The 19,408-nt window shown below is 41.4% G+C and overlaps 1 protein-coding gene across 2 annotated transcripts in view; it reads left to right on the top strand.

Moving 5' to 3' along the window:
• Positions 1-19,408, top strand: part of PACC1 (proton activated chloride channel 1) — a 120,205-nt gene that overhangs the window by 75,915 nt on the left and 24,882 nt on the right. The window contains exon 8 of one of the 2 annotated variants that reach the window (XM_077485741.1): positions 1,760-5,175. The exons of the other annotated variant lie outside the window; for it this stretch is intronic. Coding sequence (XP_077341867.1) covers positions 1,760-1,921 — 162 coding nt within the window. The 3' untranslated portion in view covers positions 1,922-5,175. Of the gene's footprint in view, positions 1-1,759; positions 5,176-19,408 lie in introns of those variants that run through there. 2 annotated transcript variants of the gene reach the window in all.

Raw genomic sequence — 19,408 nt, 5'->3', positions numbered from 1 at the left:
ACCATAGGACTGTACAAACAGGCATGCTCAGAACCAATGCAAAAGATCAGACAACAATACAGAAGTTGACCAAAGGTGGCGGTAAAGAGCAGAAAAACCACATGATTTGGTGAAAGTTGGCTGAAAAAGTCCTGCTGTGTGTGTATGCAATACAAGTTCAGGGCCGACGCCCTTTGTACAAAAATCCAAGGGAAAGTTTGTACAAAGTCCTATCGTGTGTATGAGGCTTAAGATTGGTGAAAATAAAGGGAAAAGGCCTTAAAAATGTTTTAATGAATGCATCCATCACATCTAAAGACCCATACACACGATCAGACTTTTTGACAACAAACATGCAAATTAGCTGTTTTAAGGCAACATCCGACGGTGCGTACACTCAATTGGACAAACTTTTTCGGTTTTCATTGGACTTTTGTTGGCTGTGCGAATGGACAAACTTTCTGGCAACAAAAGTCCAATGGAGCAAAGTCCGATTGTGTATACAGAAAACCATAGGACTTTTGTACAAACACGCATGCTCTGAACCAATGCAAAGGATCAGACAACAATACAGAAGTTGACCAAAGGTGGCGGTAAAGAGCAGAAAAAACACGTGATTTGGTGAAAGTTGGCTGAAAAAGTCCTGTCATGTGTATGCAATGCAAGTTCAGGGACGACGCCCTTTGTACAAAAATCCACGGGAAAGTTTGTATAAAGTCTGATCGTGTGTATGGGGCTTAAGAATTGGTAAGTTGTTATATATTACATTATTGCTTTTGAGTTTAATGTCAGCTTGAAGTGTCATTAAACCCACATCATAAAAAAACTATCAATAAATGGTGTATTACATGCTGTTCATACTCACTCAATCACTGTGAGATTCATCTTTTGTATTCTACAAAAAAACCTGGTTGACCCCGCTGCTCTCTATCTCCACCTTTTTGTTTATGTCCCCAATCCAGCCAGGGATTTTGCAGCTGTGGTGGCAACTCTGCACATGCTTAGTTTTCAGTGGGTTTCTATGCTGAACATTTCCTCCATCACATATGAGCAGCCCATGTGACTATAAAGTAAATGACAGCCCACTCCCTTCCTCCTCCATGCCCACTAACTAGCTAAACACAATGGGGGCGGAATATTACATTTAAATTATTGAAGGCTTCACCTCCCTGTTATTCTAAGACATAGGCTGGAGGGGTGTGACACAACCTGTGACTGGCAGAAATCTGCCCGCACCATGTTATTGTCAAAAAATAATAAAGATTTCATTTCAAAGATATATTTATATGACAATTTAAAACAGTTTATTGATATGAATTATTTATTTTTGCTCTGTATTCCGAAGGCTGTTTTGTTTTACATTTTGAACATGTGACCAGCAGCAAAGGACTAGATGCTCCCCCAGCTTATGTTTCCCTGCAGACTGGCTGGGAGAGAGCTGCTTTATGTGACAGCTGTATATCAATTAGAATAAAGGTACTTTTTTTTTTTTTTTTATTAAAATAATTGCAGTGCCATCATCTACATACAGAAATAGAAGGGACAATGTAAAATATAAACTGTGTGTTTAGCATCACTTTTAGTCTGAACATAGTGATGTTAGTATACCAGCATTGTCTGCTTCCTCTGTAGACCTGAGCTGTGTTCAACACTTCTGGTACTGAGGAGCGCATGACAGCTGGATAGCGAGTAATCCAATTCAGCCACATCTGCTTCTCATACACTCTTAATCTGCTTCTCTCTAGTTATTTCCTTTCCTTATTTTATTCCCGGTCTGCAGATCATCACTGCCAACCCTTGGAGCATGATCGCTCTGCTCTGTGGCGTCTTTCTGGTTTTATTTAAGGCCGCTGACTTTGCCAAGCTCAGCGTGAAGTGGATGATCAAAATCCGCAAGCGGCATCTGAAGAAGAGAGCACGGGAGCTGAACCATATAAGCTGAGATGGTGATTGGACCAGCCGTAACTTCATAGTGTTACAGAGGGAGCAAGAAGGTCAAGAACCGCTGTCATTTGTCCCGTAAAAAGGAGAATCGGCAAGAGGATGTTGCTAAAAAAATTTCTAGGTGTTAACTGTAATCTAGGATCAGCATAGTCTTAGGTGGATCCAGGGCTGGACAGGTCCAGGAGCCAGGCAGGAAATGACCTTCAAAAGGTGGAGCTGGTATATAAAGAAGACCTCTAGAAATGCAGAAGCCCATCTTTTAAACTTTGCCTCCTCACTGCTCTTGTATTTCCTGTATATGGTTTCTAATACATCTTAATGCAAATATCTTTTTTTAAACTTTTCAACTTTTCGCAAGTGGTCAAGTGACCGCAAAGGTCCAGAAAGTATGTCCCCTGTGTGGAGGGCCAATAACGCCACTGAATCCATAGAGCAGTGATGTCATCTAACTGGCATCCATAGCTCTAAGGTGTTGTTGGCCATGAGAGAGTTAATTATCACCAGCCTGTGAGTTTGCGGGATTGCGCGGAAGGCAGGGAACACACAGAATGTATCAAAAAGTAACAGGGATACAGATATGTGTGCCCTACTGGACTGCTGCTCTGAATATTGCAAGTGACAATAAACAAACATGTGAAGTGATAAGAGCAGTGCTAGTCCTCACTACAGTATCCAATCTCCTCAATATACTGTGCAAATAATCCTATGAAATACATCTAAAAAAATCCCATAGACAACTATATACAAAATATAAAGTGCAAAATATAATAAAGCGCTAGTGCATCAAATTAGTGCAATGATGCAACAATATGTCATCAAAGTGCTTGTGTGATAAATTCATAAAGATTTCCCCCAAAAAGTGTTTACGGCGAGGCCACTGATGACATTGCGGATGTTGGTTAACACTCATTACCTATGATACGTGTCGGAGGTGAACAGTTATTAACAGCTGAGCGTGTTCTTCCCTACTGCTGAGTAGGCACTTTTAAATGCGAGTGGAACAAAAAATATTTTTATTCAGCCTATGATACGGTTTTACGCTATAGGAGCCTCCTTCCTTCTCTTTGTTTCCTATATTATATGCTGTGATCTATGAGATGGGAGTATGATTAAGAAATCGGAGCGGATAAGGGAGTTGTTTTCTGGTTTATAATCTTACCAGCATATTCATCTGGTCCATTTTAGTGTGAGTGGTAAAGGAGTTACACAGTGGTGAAGCAGTTTGGATTACACATCACAAGTTTTAAATGATACAGATTTTATCTTTTTTTTTTTATACAACTTGCTATTTTTAAAATATATATATATATATATATATATATATATACATTTTTATTATAATTTTTTTTGTTTGGGAAATCTTTATGAACTTATCATACAAGCACTTTGATGACATATTGTTGCACGATTGCTTAGGTTGCACTAATTTGATGCACTAACCCTTTATATTTTGTATATAATTGTATAGCTGTATTTCATAGGATTATTTGCACAGTATATTGAGATTGGATATTGCTGTGCAGACTAGCGCTGCTCTTATCACTTCACAGTGAACAAACAGAATCCAAGTTTGGCAACAGCAATATATTGTAGAAAGGTTCAGCAAGTACATACAGGCCCAGGGGGGAGGCACACCCGTCCAGAGCCACTTACAGCTGTGACGATGGTAGAACAGCAGTTGGGAGACTGGAAAATGCCAACAGCGTCTGCCATGAGGAGTATAATGTGGCCTGGCCAGTCCACACCCAAAGGGGAGGCTTCCTGGAGGAGGTATACATAGTCCCCTGCACTGTCCCTGCTCCTCCAGAACCTTTCCCGATCTCTAAGTACTGTCCCTGTCAGACGGGGAACCTGTTCCTATACTAGCCACTCGCATAAAGCGCGCCAAGTCTGAGTGCAGGATGTTTAAATAGACTCTGCCTGACCTAAGATGGTCACCAAAGTTACATAGGGTGCCAGCATTCAATCAGATAGAAACTCCCCTGTGACAGAGGAAACCAAGTTGCTCTCAACTTTCTCCCCCGTCTGCATTGCTGCTGCGGCTGTGCACCACTTGCAGTGGAGAATACATATTGCACCTGCCTACAAGCCGCTCAGACAAACACATTTACTGGAAATTTGCAGTCACGTAATCATGTACAAAACGTTTAAATAAAGGTATTTACATTAAGATATATTAGAAACCATATGCAGGAAATATTATGAGAAGTTTAAAAGTTGGGCGATTGCATGGCCTATCCTTCCACTTTAATTTTTAAGTTCTGCTTATTAAAATACATGTATTCAGTGCATGTATCCTGTTTGCCCCTATCAGCTGACCTAACCAATGTCACCCTTCTCACAGAGAAGCATACTTACCTCAAAATGATGATTGTTTACATCCCATACTGTAAGTCCTCTGTCTCCTGGCCATGCCTGTGCAATAGAGCTTTATAGAAGACTATGGGGCCCTACCTGTCTCCTGGCTGAGTGACAAGCCCATTGTACTTCTATGGGGCTCTAACCCGGACAGGCTTGGCTAAGTGACAGTGGACTTGTACTGCAAGATTTAAACAATCCCTGGAGGCCATGTCCATTAGATCGAGGTAAGTAGGGAAGAGATCAATTAGGTCAACTTAATAGGGCAAGTGCCCTTTGTCTGAAAGGGCACTTTGTCCGAAAGGGCACTTTTTATTTTGGGATAACTTGCACAACCTTATGGAAATAAGACGTGTACAAAAATAAAGAATAAGGGAAAAAAGATTATTTGCCCCAAACACAACTGTCCTCCGCCCTGCCATGCCACCCTCTCCACTCCCACAAAACCTTTACAACAGTATTAACAATTAAAATATAAGTGCACTGTGCTTAAGATGCAAAATAAAAAATAATAGTGCTGCTACTTAAATCACAAAAATATAACATAAGGTGAAAACATAAATATATATAATAGTGTATATATATAATATTCCACAGTAGTGCAAATGGAGTGTGGCGTTTTACAGCAGTGGTTTAATCCCTGAGTTTTATTGCCAAACATGAGAGTGAATGGCAATATCATCTGGTGAGCTTGTTTCCTAAAGGGAGTTGATCTCCCAATTATCACTTTGGTGGAGGAATTGGTGTCATCGTACATTCACTTATATTATTTTTGCACTTCTCAAAAGGACTTCTTTTTTGTAAGGATTTACAAGATATTTTTTTCACTGTTCATTTAAAGACATTTATTTGATTTGTCCTTTTTTTTTTGACACGTTCATTGTTTGAATGTATGAGCGCTACTGTGAAATATTATATATATATATATATATATATATATATATATATATATATATATATATACACACTATTATATATTTATGTTTTCACCTTCTAACAGTATAAACAGGCTAATGCATCAATGCACAAATGGGTCAGATTTTCACCACTGGAGCCTGTAGGCACCCAAAGTGATACTCTTTTATACACAATATATTCTTATTTTACTGAGCTCATCCTGGTCTATGTCCAACAGTGGGGCTGATTTACTAAAGGCTGTGCACTTTGCAAGTATAGTTGCTCCAGAGCTTGGTAAATGAAGGGAAGGTTTGCTGACTCCCATCATCCAATCATGTTTAAGCAAAAATGCCCCCTTTTTTAAAATGTTCATTGCATGTGATTGGGTATTTTTTGCAAAGCGAAGCTGCACCTCTTTACTAAGCTCTGGATCAACTGCATTGTAGAGTGCACAGTCTAATCTGTCTTTAGTAAATTAACCACATTGTGGAAGGCCAGCCATACACGTAATTTTCTTTCCTGCAACCAGAAATTTGCTTGATTCTCCCCATCAACACTGTCTGTGTTGGGCCATTGTCTTCTCCTGGGGGGCAGGGGAAGCCGCCCCCTGCCGGGAGAAGACTGTGATTATTGCTAGCGGCTATGGCAGCCCCTATCGCTAATCGCAGGTAAAACCCGGCATGCTGGTTGTACCCAAGTTGATCGATTAATCAGCTTGGTACATTTAGTCTGCCCATAAATGGTTCAAATCTCAGCCGGTTCCTGCTGATCTGGTCAAGATTCAAACCAATTATGGCCTGCCTAAGTAAGAGGACTGATAACAATGGGAAAAATGTGTGGCCCATTACTATATAGCAAAAAGCCACATCTGTACTTCTGCCTTCTACAGGCATGTGCCTACTGTACCTAATTGTAAATCTGGCCCTGACATATAGGCAATCCTCTGTAGTTTAGTAATGTTACCAAAATGACTAAAGTTTAATATCTAACTAATTCAGTGCTACACGGATGGAACAACTGGCTCCCAATGGTGTAAGCTGCAAAAGTACACAATGTAGTAGTGACTGATCGCCCATGATTTCACATCGCTTCACAACTGTATGATTAATCTCAAATACATCATGCTTGTTGTGTATTGTACACTATTTGGCGCCATTTATGTAGCAATTGATTGCTACTCTTAAGCTGGCCATACAACTGACAAGTTGATGTAGCAGACAACTTTTAATCTTTTTGATTTTTTCTTTTAATTAAGTTACAAAAGCAATCAGACATACAGTAATATCCACTTGTAGACCAGGCCTTTTCTGGCACTTTTTTTTACAAATTTAAATTAGTATTTTTTGCTAGAAAATTACATATAACCCCCAAACATTATAGTTTATAACCTTATATTTTTTTACTATAGACCATAGGGAATAAATGGAGATTGTTGCAATTTTTATGTCACACAGTATTTGCGCAGCGGTTTTTCAGGTGCAGCTTTTTGGAAAAAAAAATACACTTTAATGAATAAAAAAAACAAAAAAAATGAAAAATGAAGATGCTGTTACGCCATGTAAATAGAATACCCAACATCTCATGCTTTAAACTTGCACATGCTTGTGGAATAGCAACAAACGACAGTATTTAAAAATATCCAAAGGCGACGCTTTCAGTTTTTCAAGCTTACCTGTTTTAGAGTTACAGAGGAGTTCCAACACTAGAATTATTGCTCTCGCTCTAACATTCACGGCGATATCTCACATGCGTGGTGCGAACACAGTTTACATGTGCGTGCGCAACATACACATGCGTTCGCTCCTGCATGCAAGAACAGAGCGATGGGGGAATTATTTTCTTATTTATTTTATTTTTACACGTCCCTTTACATTTTTTTTTTTTTTTTTTTTTAGTACTTTTAATCCTGTTACCAGGAATGTAAACATCCCTTGTAATAGAAATAAGGTTGACAGGTCCTCTTTATGGAGAGATCTGGGGTCAAAAAGACCCCAAATCTCTCCCTTACCTTCAAAAGCAAAAGATCACAAATCTTTTGCTTTAAGAAAACAAAAATATTTGTTAAGTTCCGCCCTGGACTGGAAATTATGTGATTACGTCGCTCTGGTCTTTCAAGGCCATAGAGGCAATCAGAGACGCTCTAGTCTCTCAGTGCCTCTGTGATCAGCCACCCACACTGTCGGATTCTCAGATGCGCTGGTGAAAACTTGCCTAAGAAACACTGGTGAGCAGGGGGATGTCCCCTCCCGCTGCTTCGGAAAGCAATCCATGGTGGATCCATGGTTTTCATCAACTGCAGGGAGATAGGATTAAAATGGTCTGATCAAATGTAGTGGAAAAATCCTATTGGCTTAGGTTAAATTGACATAATGCCATTGTTTTCCAATTAACAATTCTTTTTCCAATCAATGTTTCAATGGGCTGTATTAAAACTGTCAGTTTTTAGCCCAATTTTGACTTCACATCTGACTGCATTCTGGTAGTCAGTTGAACTTGGAGGTTGCTTTTCTAAGCGATTGGCTCAAAAGTGTCTAAAGTTCAAAGTTATATGTATATGGCCAGCTTTAGAGATTAATTGATAGCGACTTAAGCAGCGCGAGTGAGCTACTGAAAATTGATCAGGTGCTGCACTCCTGATAAGTATTTGAATTTTTTTTTTAAAAGGGAAAACATATTTTTTGGTAAATTTTATTGCAATTTTTTGACAGTTGACCAGTTTATGAGCCGATATGTATATATCTTTTTAGAAATGCTCCTAGAAAATTGTGTATTAAATTAAATTAATTTACTACAGGGTGCATTCATGATACTTCATTTACAAAGCCTGATGAGTTATCAATGGGAAAAAAAGGGCAGTATGGCTACTTGCTGCAGGCTATGGGGGAGATTTACTAAAACTGGTGCACACAGAATTGGGAGGGTGCATGTGATCAGCACAGGGCCAGTCAGCACTGTCCAGACAGATGGTCAGTGGTCCTGCAGCCTCATTGGTTAGAGTAGAATGTAAACTCCTCCTACAAGCTTTAACCAGACACTGATAGAAGTCACAAGATTGCTATACACTGCTGATGAGAAAAGGTATTTAGCAGTTTATAGTTACAAAAATAATTGCATTTCCATGCTCTGTGTACTGTGGGAGACCAGATATAGTGAATGCAGGGTCCTGGGTTTAGTAACACTCTAACTCCAACAAGCTTAAGTTAGAATGCTGAACCAGATTCTGTGTGCACTAGTTTTAGTAAACCTCCCTTCTATGTGCTGCTAAGCAGTGCCGGGACAAGGTCATCCAGAGCCCAGAGCAAACATGCCAAACTGCAACCCCCGCCCCCAAGGTGTATGAGCATTATGTGTCATCAAAAATCCCTCCCCCACAAAAATAAAGACTGAGCACTAATCTTTTTCACCCCCTAAGCATAAATGCCCCCTCCTCCCAGTGAAAATATGCTCCCCTGCTGAAATCCCCCCTCCCAGCACAAATCTTAACCCCCATCCCCCAATTCAAGTACCCCCCTACCAAAAGAAAATCACTCCTCCTAGCACAAATTCTCTACCCCTAAAATTGCCCCTCCCAATAACCCCACTGCAAATGCCCCCTTCCAGCACAAAGTGCCCCAATCATCCCTCCTAGCACAGATCTTCTTCCCCCATTCCTCCTCCCCCTACATTTTAGCATACCCCCCAAATTTCCCCTCCTAAAACAATACTTACTCCCTGCTGCCCCCCAAACCCCCCTTTCCAACACAAATTCCCTCCCCCATTTTCCATGTGGTGCCCCCCACTTCACATGATACCACAGTGCCCAGGGCAGCCGCCCCTCCTGCCCACCCCTTGTCCCGGCCCTGCTGCTAAGGCTGGCCATACTTTATACAATTTTATTGTTCAATTTTCCATTCGATTTACCAAAACCATATAATGAGGTCAAACCTAAACACTTTCAATTTTTATGCAATCAGGAAGGCCCTTGCACTACATAGTTGAAGGTAAATCTAAAGGAAATTGAATAAGAAAATTGTATAATGTATGCCCAGCTAAAGTCATTCAGATGCGCCCATTTTAAATGACATTTGAAACAGAGAAGGGGGGTGTCCTCAATCTGTGACTCATTATACAGTGTATGTAATCTGATTTCCCTGCTTTTCAGGTCCGTTTGCTAACCCCAACTGTTAACTGAGCCACGAGAAAGCTGCTGATTCTGTTAGAGCTTGCCGCCTGCTAGCAGGTAGCGAGTATGAAATTAATACATTTGTAAGAAATATAGTTTTTAGCTGTGCATATAATAAAGAAAATATATAAAAAAAAGAAATATTCTATGTTTTTTTTTATTGACAGATATAGGTACAACAACCAGCATGCTCAACATGAGCGTAATTCTATGATCTTTTTAATTGTGAAAAAAACAAGCCCGGGTTCTCCACCCTTCACCAGAGGCAAAGGATATACTCTGAAGTATACAAAGCACAGATAAATGTATTATGCAGGTGCAAGACTCCACCCACTCAAATGTGGTTCACCCAAAACAGGTAATCCTAGAGATCTCAGTGATTTAAAGCCCAAGTTTAGCTAAAATCAAAATAAAAAAAAATCAGTACAAGGAACATAAGTTATTAGTATGCTGATTATTTGCATTCTTTTTTCCCCACAAATTGAGATTTCTTTTGGTGGTATTTGATCACCTCTGCAGTATTTATTTTTTGCGCTATAAACAAAAAAAAAAAAAAACAATTTTGAAAAAAAAAACAATATTTTTAACTTTTTGCTATAATAAATATCCCCAATTAAAAAAAAAAAAAAACACATTTCTTCATCAGTTTAGGCCAATATATATTCTACATATTTCTGGTAAAAAAAAAAATGAATCGCAATAAGCATATATTGATCGGTTTGCGCAAAAGCCTCTACAAACTATGGAAAAGATTTATGGCATTTTCTATTTTTTTACTAATAATGGCGCTGATCTGCGATTTTTAGCAGTATTGCGACAGACAGATCAGACACTTTTTTGGGACCATTGACAATTATACAGCGATCAGTGCAATAAAAATGCACTGATTACTGTGTAAATGTCACTGGCAGGGAAGGGTTAACACTAGAGGGCAATCAAGGGGTTAACTGTGTGTTTCCTCACTTTGTTCTCACTATGTGGGGATGGGAGTGACTAGGTGAGGAGACATATCATTTTTCCTACTTAGTATGGCTCTTCTCCTCTGACAGCACAGGGATTTGTATGTTTACATACACAAATCCCCATGCTGGCGCTCAAGGGTAGGACGTACCCATAAGGGGTTTCGCCCAGGAGAGCCATTCTGCCGCAGGGAACCGATTAAAGCGCTGTCAGAAGCTTTCAACTAGAAAGCATGGCTATGAATGGCCATACGTCAATACAATTTTCCTTTAGATTTACCAAAACCATGTAATATGAGGTCAAACCTAAACACTTTCAATTTGTATGCAATCAGGAGGGCCCTTACACTACATAGTGATGAATAATAATATGTGGCCTACCTCGCCTCTATTAATTCTATAAATACAATATTAAATAAAAATCTATTAAAATGCATGGCATATATAATAAAGTGCAAGTAGTGATGAAACTTGCACTACATAGTTGAGGGTAAATCTAAAGGAAATTGAATAGGAAAATTGGTTAATGTATGGCCAGCTTATGTCTGCCTTTTCTGCTAGACCCGCCATTTACAGAAATCGTTCTACAGCTTCTCTGAATGACACAGAATCTCTGAATGGATTATGGGAGGATAATCGGGCCCCTCTATTCACAGATCCTGTATCATTCATAGAAGCTGTTCGGTGCAACCTTGTATTAACCCTCCGCTGCACTGGAAGATTGGGGGGGGGGGGGTAGGATAGAGGAAGATATCTCCTAAAAAGGATCATCACAAACTGTAAGTAATGTCCCTTGTGCTGATTTTTTGACTTTAGCTAAATTTAGGCTTTAAGCCCACTTTGAGTGAAACACGAATAATGGAACTCAAAGGTAAACCTTCAATATATCTCTGCCAAACTGTGTACACTCACACAGAATCAAGAAGGACATACGGTATCTACCGTCATTCACAAATACAGCCTCCTGTGGCTGAGCCAGTGCTCTGGCTGAAGTGTCTCCACACTCGGATGGCAGGATTAGTAGTGAATTGCAGACAGCTACTTGGTTATCCATAAAATGCAAATCTTTATTAGCTACATAGTTAAATACAACTGTGACAGCCTAACGCAGGGGTAGGCAACCTCGGCCTCCAGCTGTGGTGAAACTACAAATCCCATCATGCCTCTGCCTCTAGGAGTCATGACTTTAATTGTCAGGGTCTTGCAATGTCTCATGGGACTTGTAGTTTCAAAACAGCTGGAGGGCCGAGGTTGCCTACCCCTGGCCTAACAGGTGTTTTCTGAGGAAGGCAGTCAAAGCCGAAACACGTTTGCCTGTAACAGTTGTGTTTTGCTATGTAGCTAATAAAGATTTGCATTTGATCGATGGCACTGAGTAGCTGGCTTGAATTTACTACTAATCACACATTGCAGGGACACCTTGGCATGGAGATGTGGTTTCACAAACATGAATGTGATTGGGAAAATGAGCTTCCCACTGCAAGTCAATCAATTAGCCACCATTGGCATTACCCCTGAATCGGATTATCTACATTAACCTGTCCACCCCTGGCTTAGTAAATGTAAAAACCTGATGCCAAAACTGCTTTTATCAGTCTATAAGTGATATAGCACCTCCCAGACAGAAATGTAACCGTACACAAGAATTCAGAAAGTTTATGAGAGTCCGCCACAAAAAGCTTGCTGTTACTTTTAGAGGAAGCTTCTCTCCTTTTGTTGCAAGACTAAAGCCCAATGTTAATTTGAACCTCTGAGAAGAATGTGAACAAAGACTGCATATTCAGCATGGAAAACCCCTGGGAGGAAACTGGATCTGGACATACTGCCAGTAAATAGATTTTGTGTCTGTATGTAAATAGTTCAATGTTTTAACTACTAAAAGGAACAGAGCCATCCAAGTGCATTTACTTTCAGCTTAATATTCCTGAGAATGTTCTGGATGGATCAGGTCACAGAAATCCAATAAGATGAAGAAGTCTTACTTTGACCTTCTAAGTGAAAGTCATTGGTGGAAAACATATTCTTACCAGGAGGAACCATATTCTTGCCTTTTTCTTTTCCTTCAATGCAGCAGGGAAGAATAAATGGGAAGGCTTGACTGGTTACACTGGGGGAGATTTATAAAAACTGGAGCACTCAGAATCTAGTGACGCTGTGCATATGGTAGCCAATTAGCTTCCAACTTCAGCTTGTTCATTTAAGCATTGACTTTAAAACCTGGAAGCTGATTGGTTTCTTTGCAGAGCTGCACCAGATTTTGCACGCTCTGGTTTTAGTAAATCTCCTCCATTGTGATGATCAATGGTGGTAATGTGTGGGAAGTCTATTGGGAATCAAATAATCAGAGGAGATAATATTTAGTAGATGTTGGATGATCTCCGCACTACTGCCTATACTTCCAGTGTTCGGGGGTGTTTGGTTGAAGTGGAGCTGAAGGCAGTAATATTTTTGCTCATTTTGGATAGTGTTAGGCTTGGTTCACATTTATGCCTTTTTTTTTTGTTGGTGCTTTTTGCAGAAACACACTACAGGTCATTTAACATAGTTTCCTATGGTACACGTTCACATAGGATCTCCACAGATCTAGACAAATAAACCTTGACTGCCCAGACAACGTCCAAAGAATGCAGTAGTCTCTCCTCCGCCAAATGAGGCTGAGAGAAAAAAAGAAGGTAAAATAATGTCCAGATTTAAATTAAAGGCCGACACCACTTTTGGCAAAAAGGATGGAACAGATCGTAACACGACCCTGTCATGGTGAAGGATCAATTATGGTTCCCTGCACGAAAGGGCCGCCAACTCCGCCACCCTTCTAGCCAAGGTGATGGCCATCAGGAAGGCTAGCTGGTGTGACAGCAAGTCTAATGGAATTTCCTTGATAGGTTCAAATGGTTGTTTCTGTAACACAGACAGCACCAAGTTCAAGTCCCAAGGACACATCGGTAACCTAATGGGGGGAAGCAAATGAGTCGCCCCCTGCATAAAGGTTCGGACTAACGAATGGGATGCTAAAGGCCTTTGGAAGAATATTGACAAGGCCGAAATCTGACCTCTGATTCTACTCAAAGCCAATCTGATTTCCACAGCCGACCATAGAAAAGACAGAGTTCTCCCAATCACGTATTTCCGAGAATGCCATTTTCTGGCTCCACACCAAGCAATATAAGTCTTCCAGACCTTATGATAAATCTTCCTAGTGACAGCTTTTATAGCATTCACTAGGGTAGACACTACTGGTCCCGAGATGCCATGGTCCTTCAGCACCCTGGTTTCAATAGCCATGCTGTCAAATTTAGAGACTCTAAATTGGGGTGGAATATAGGACTTTGAGACAGTAGATCGGGGCAACGTGGAAGCATCCATAGCCCGTCTATTGTCATTCTCGCAATCTTCGGGAACCAGAGCCCTCTGGGTCAGGCTGGTGCCACCAGAATGACTGGAACTCCCTCTTTCAGAATCCTGCGCAACAAATATGGTAGGTGAGGGATTGGAGGGAAAGCATAAACCAGGGAATACTGGCTCCATGGAACTATCAGAGCATCTGCTCCGATTGCCAGAGGATCCCTTGTTTGGGACACAAATTGCTGTAGCTTGTTGTTGAACCTGGATGCCAATAGGTGGACCTTTGGCCATCCTCAATGCTGGCAAATTTCCTGGAACACCCCTGGATGTAGGGAGCAATCCCCTGGGCACATCTGCTGGCAGCTGAGATAATCTGCCTTCCAATTCACTACTCCTGGGATATGGACTGACGATAGAATCGGTACATGTTTCTCTGTCCAGGTGGTTCACCTCCTTTAGAGCTGAACGACTCCTGGTACCACCTTGGTGGTTTATATAGGCCACTACAGTGGCATTGTCGAACTGAACCCTGATAGGGCAGTCCTGAAGCTCCACCATCCAGGACCATAGGGCCAGACGTACTGTCCATAATTTCAGGACGTTGATGGGCAGGATCTATTCTGTCCCTGACCATTTCCCCTGAGCTGTGAGCCCTTTTAGGGTCACTCCCCAGCCTCAGAGACTGGCATCTGTAGTCAGTACTCTCCAAGTTACCTGGAGAAAGGATTTTCCCTTTCGCAGGTTCTGATCCTGCAACCACCAGTTCAGGCTTAAGCATGCCTGAGGAGATAATCCAGGGCTTGTCCTCTTCTGTTTCAAGCCAACAAGATGTCTTGTTGTAAAGACCTGGAATGGAACTGGGCATAGGGCGCTGCCTCGAAGGAGACTCATACAGAGCCGAATGGAGGGTTATCTGGTGCCCCTTATCTGACGCACCTGACCTTCAGGGTACAGATCCCTACAGGTGCCAAGAATACTCTTGCTTGAACCGTATCTAGGATCAGACCTAAATACTTTAGACTTTGAGCTTGTTTCAAGGCTGACTTTTCGCTACTTATGAGCCAGCCCAAGCTTTTCAAATACCGCACTGTGCATATTATGCTCTGTTCTAGAGCATGTAATGAGTTATCTCTGAGCAGGTTGTCATCCAGATACCCAAGCACCAGGGTCTCTTGGGCCTTTAAAAGACCCAGTACTGGTGCTAGGAACTTTGTGAACACCCGGGGAGCTGTAGCAAGGCCGAAGGGTAGAGCCACAAACTGAAAAGGACATTCCTCTACTGCAAAACGTAGGAACCTCTGATGAGGCTGAAAGATAGGTATGTGAAAAAACGCATCTTTTATATCGATGGAGGCTAGGAAGTCTGCCCAGTAGCGAGGCTACTACTGAGCGGACAGACTCCATCCAAAAGGACTGTATCTATCAGTAGATACTTGTTCAGGAATCTTAGGTCCAAATACCGGCCTTGTGTCCCCATTTGGTTTCTGAACCGTAAACAGGTTTGCGTAAAACCCTGTGCCCCTTTCGGATACAGGAACTTCTACAATCACTCCTTGGCGCACTAGATGATGTAGTGCCTGAAGCAATATATTTCTTTTTGGAGGATCGGAGGGGGAACCCCCGCAAATCCAGATTGTAACGGCAAGATATAATTGAGGTGACCCACTCGTCCTGAATAATTGTTCTCCAAATGTATGCAGCAGCCTTCCCCTCACTCGATGGAGTGGGGGCATCCCCTCAAAAGGAGGGCTTGGTGCTGGGTTTAGAAGAGCTTTGGACCCAGGGCTTCTTCTGGCCCTGCGGCTTGCCCCTGGCCCTAGCGCCCTGTTGGCAGTGGAACCGCATTGACGCTGAGAAATTTGAAGAAGCAGTCCCTGAGGTTTTAAATGAGGGACATCTGGTGCTTTTCTTCACAGGAGGTAGAGAATTCTTCTCTCCAGAAATCTTTTGGATATATTTGTCCAAATGATCACCAAATAAACGTTCCCCATGAACAGGAAAACCTGCCAAAAACTTTTTACAAGGAGGCTCGGCTGACCAGTTCTTAAGCCACAAAAGTCTGCACATACAGACAATAGAACCAAATGAGAAACCTGCTGTATTGAATCCTTTAAGACGTCGACAGCAAAACACAGCGCTTGAGGAATATCTGTCTTATTTTCAGGCAGATTATCCTCCTGGTTAGGCCTGTCATGCCCTTTGACCTGATCATTTACGGACTGGCAGATACCAATTGCTGCAACAGCTGGCTGAATAGCTGAACTGGCCAAAGCAAAGGAAGCCTTTAATAATTACTCCAATTTCTTGTCAATAGGGTCTTTCAAGCCCTGTGCGTTATTTACCGGAAAAGTTAAGTTCCTGTTTAAGGAAGAGACTGCTGCATCTACAGCTGGCATGCTCCAATTTTTAACAAACTTTTCATCCATGGGATAAAACCTCTTAGGAGGAACAAAAATCCTGTCAGGATGTTCCCAATCATCAATGTACACCACCTGTTCCAACGGAGGGTACTCCCATTGAGGCGGATCATCCGGAGGACAAAACGGGGAAGAAGAAGCCGAAGGAAGAAGCTGGACAAGAAGACTGGAGGAAGAAGCAGAGGAAGATAGAGGAAGAAGTGGGGGAAGAACAAGATGGAGGAAGAAGAACACTGAAGGAAGACTAGAAGAAGATGGAAGAAGAAGCGGGTAAAGAAGAAGACATTAATAAAGGATTTGTCAAAAGCCATCTTTTGTCTTTTTACATTTTTGACACTTTTTTTGTGAAATGGTAGGGGTACATTTGTAGGGAGGGGCGGGATCTGGGGATCCCCTTGTTAAAGGGGGCTTCCAGATTCTGATAACCCCCCGCCCTCAGACCCCCACAACTACTGGGCAAGGGTTGTGGGGATGAGGCCCTTCTCCCCATCAACATGGGGACATGGTGCTTTGGAGGGCTACCCCAAAGCACCCTCCCAATGTTGAGGGCATGTGGCCTGGTATGGTTCAGGAGGGAGGGCGCTCTCTCGCCCCCCCTCTTTTCCTGCGGCCTGCCAGGTTGCATGCTCGCATAAGGGTCTGGTATGGATTTTTGGGGGACCCCCCACCATATTTTTTTTTTTGGGCGCGATGCTCCTCTTAAAATCCATACCAGACCTGAAGGGTGATTGACTCAGCCATTGCAAAAAAATGTCACTTCTTTTCCATCAAAAGCTCCTGGGTTGCTTTTACAGTGTGTTTTGGATCATTGTCCATATGTACTGTGAAGTGCCATCCAATCACCTTTGCTGCATTTGGCTGAATCTGGGCTGACAGTAATCTCTAAACACTGCAAAATTCATCCAGCTGCTTCTGTCTTCTGTAACATCATCAATAAACACCAATGACCCAGTGCGATTTAATCTGTACCATTTTAGTTTCATCTGTCCAAATAATGCTTTTCCAGAACTGGTCTGGCTGTTTTAGATGTTTTTTTGTTTTTCTAATCCGGCTTTTCTATTCTTCAGGCTTATGAATGGCTTGCAGCTTGTGGTGAACTCTCTGTATTTGCTCTTGTGAAGTCTTCTCTTGATTGTGAACTTGAACAATGATATGCCCACCTCCTGGAGAGTGTCCTTCACTTGTCTGGATGTTGTGAATGGGTTTTTCTTTACCATAGAGAGGATCCTGCGATCATCCACCACTGTTGTCTTCTGTGGAGGACCAGGCCTTTCTATGTTGCTGAGTTCACCAGTGTGTTTTTCTTTCCTCAGAATTGAGCAAACTGTTGATTTGACCACTTCTAATGTTGCTGCTATCTCTCTGATGGATTTGTTTAATTTTTGAAGCCTTACAATGGCATGTTTCACTTGTATGGACAGCTCCTTCGAACACATGATGTAGGTTCACAGCAATAGGTTCCAAATGCAAATATCACACTTAGAATCAAATCCAGACCTTTTACCTGCTTAACTGATGAAGAAATAACAAAGGTGTTATGAAACCTGGCCATGAAACAGCTTTTGATTCAATTGTCCAGTTGAAAAAGGGGGTATGGTTATTCTTAATAGCTGTTATTCCTAAACCCTTCCTCCGATTTGGATGTAGATACCCTCAGATTAAACCTGAGTGTGCAGTTTCAGGCAATATCCATTATATAACTATAGATTACATATGTTCTGATAAATACCTGAAAAAACTAAAATTGTGCATGTGTCCAAATATCTATGGACCTAACTGTAGTTGTAACATGTTCCTAAAGTTGAGCTTATCCTTTAACTGCCTCCCGCCCATCGTATAGACAAATGACAGTGGGCGGGATCCCCTTTCTGGACCGATGTTAGTCTCGGAGGCGCTGTGTCCCTTGGGCACGGCGCTGCCACGGCTCTTTACCCATGTGATCAGCATTACCCATGTGATCATCAGTTCAATCACAGCTGATCACATGTCAACAAGGAAATGCCATTTATCTGCTCTCCTGGCCTCATACTGACAGAGTGTGAGGAGAGGAGAGCCGATCAGTTGCAACTCCACACAGGGGAGACCTGTATAGGTAATCAGGGCACTGATCATCAGTGCCCTGATTACAATGCAGCTTCAACAGTGCCCCTCAGTGATACCACTCTGTGCCCAGTCTATGCCCATCAGTGAGGCCAATTTGTGCCCATCAATGATTCCAATCAGTGCTGCCTTTCAGTGCTGCCCATCAGTGCCTACCAATGCTGCCCATCAGTGTCGCCCATCCATGCCACCTATCATTTCCCATAAGTGCCAACTATCAGTGCCCATCAGTCATGCATATTAGTGCCTCCTCATCAGTGCCAACCCATCAGTGCAGCCTCATCAGTACACATCAGTGAAGGAATAAAATTACTTATTTCAAAAATTTTCTCACAGAAAAGCTTTTTTTTTTTTTTTAATTTTCGGTCTTTTCAGCAGAAAATAAATAAAACAGTGGTAAATAACCGCTTCAGCCCCAGAAGATTTTACCCCCTTCCTGACCAAACAAAATTGACGTCCTTTTTTTCCCACAAGTAGAGCTTTCTTTTGGTGGTATTTGATCACCTTTGCGGTTTTCATTTTTTGCACTATAAAAAAAAAAAAAAAAGAACGTCAGTTTTGAAATAAAATGTTTTTTACTCTTTGCTATAATAAATATCCCCCCAAAAAGAACAAAAAACAAAAAAAATTATATATTATATATATATATATATATATATATAAAACATTTTCCCCTCATTTTATGCTGATATGTATTCTTCTACATATTTAATTGCAATAAGTGTATATTAATTGGTTTGTGCAAAAGTTATAGCGTCTACAAAATAGGGGATAGTTTTATGATATTTTTATACATTTTTTTTATTAGTAATGGCGGTGATCTGGGATTTTTATCTGACTACGACATTATGGCGGACACATCAGACACTTTTGACACTATTTTGGGACCTTTGTCATTTATACAGCGATCATTGCTATAAAAATACACTGATTACTGTGTAAATTACACTGGTAGGGAAGGGGTTAAACACTAGGGGGCGATCAAGGGGTTAAGTGTGTCCTAGGGAGTGATTATAACTGTGGGGATGGGTGGGCTTCTACTTACATGACTGTCATTGGGAGCAGTGATCTCTGTCATGTCACAAGGCAGAATAGAGAAATGCCTTGTTTATATCTCCCCGTTCTGGGTGGTTTAACTCCAATGTAAAAATGCATATAAAAGCAAAAGAGAAGGCCTTTAAAAAATACAAGGCTGAGGGATCATCATCAGCATTCAAACTTTAGAAAGAATGCAACAAAAAATGTAAGGG

The sequence above is a fragment of the Lithobates pipiens genome, unplaced genomic scaffold (assembly GCF_037356315.1).
Source record: "Lithobates pipiens isolate NorthernLeopardFrog02 unplaced genomic scaffold, aLitPip1_a1.2 Scaffold_18, whole genome shotgun sequence".
Taxonomy (NCBI): Eukaryota; Metazoa; Chordata; class Amphibia; order Anura; family Ranidae; genus Lithobates; species Lithobates pipiens.
Note: the sequence above shows the minus strand (reverse complement) of the source record. Positions and strands in the feature narration are given on the sequence as shown.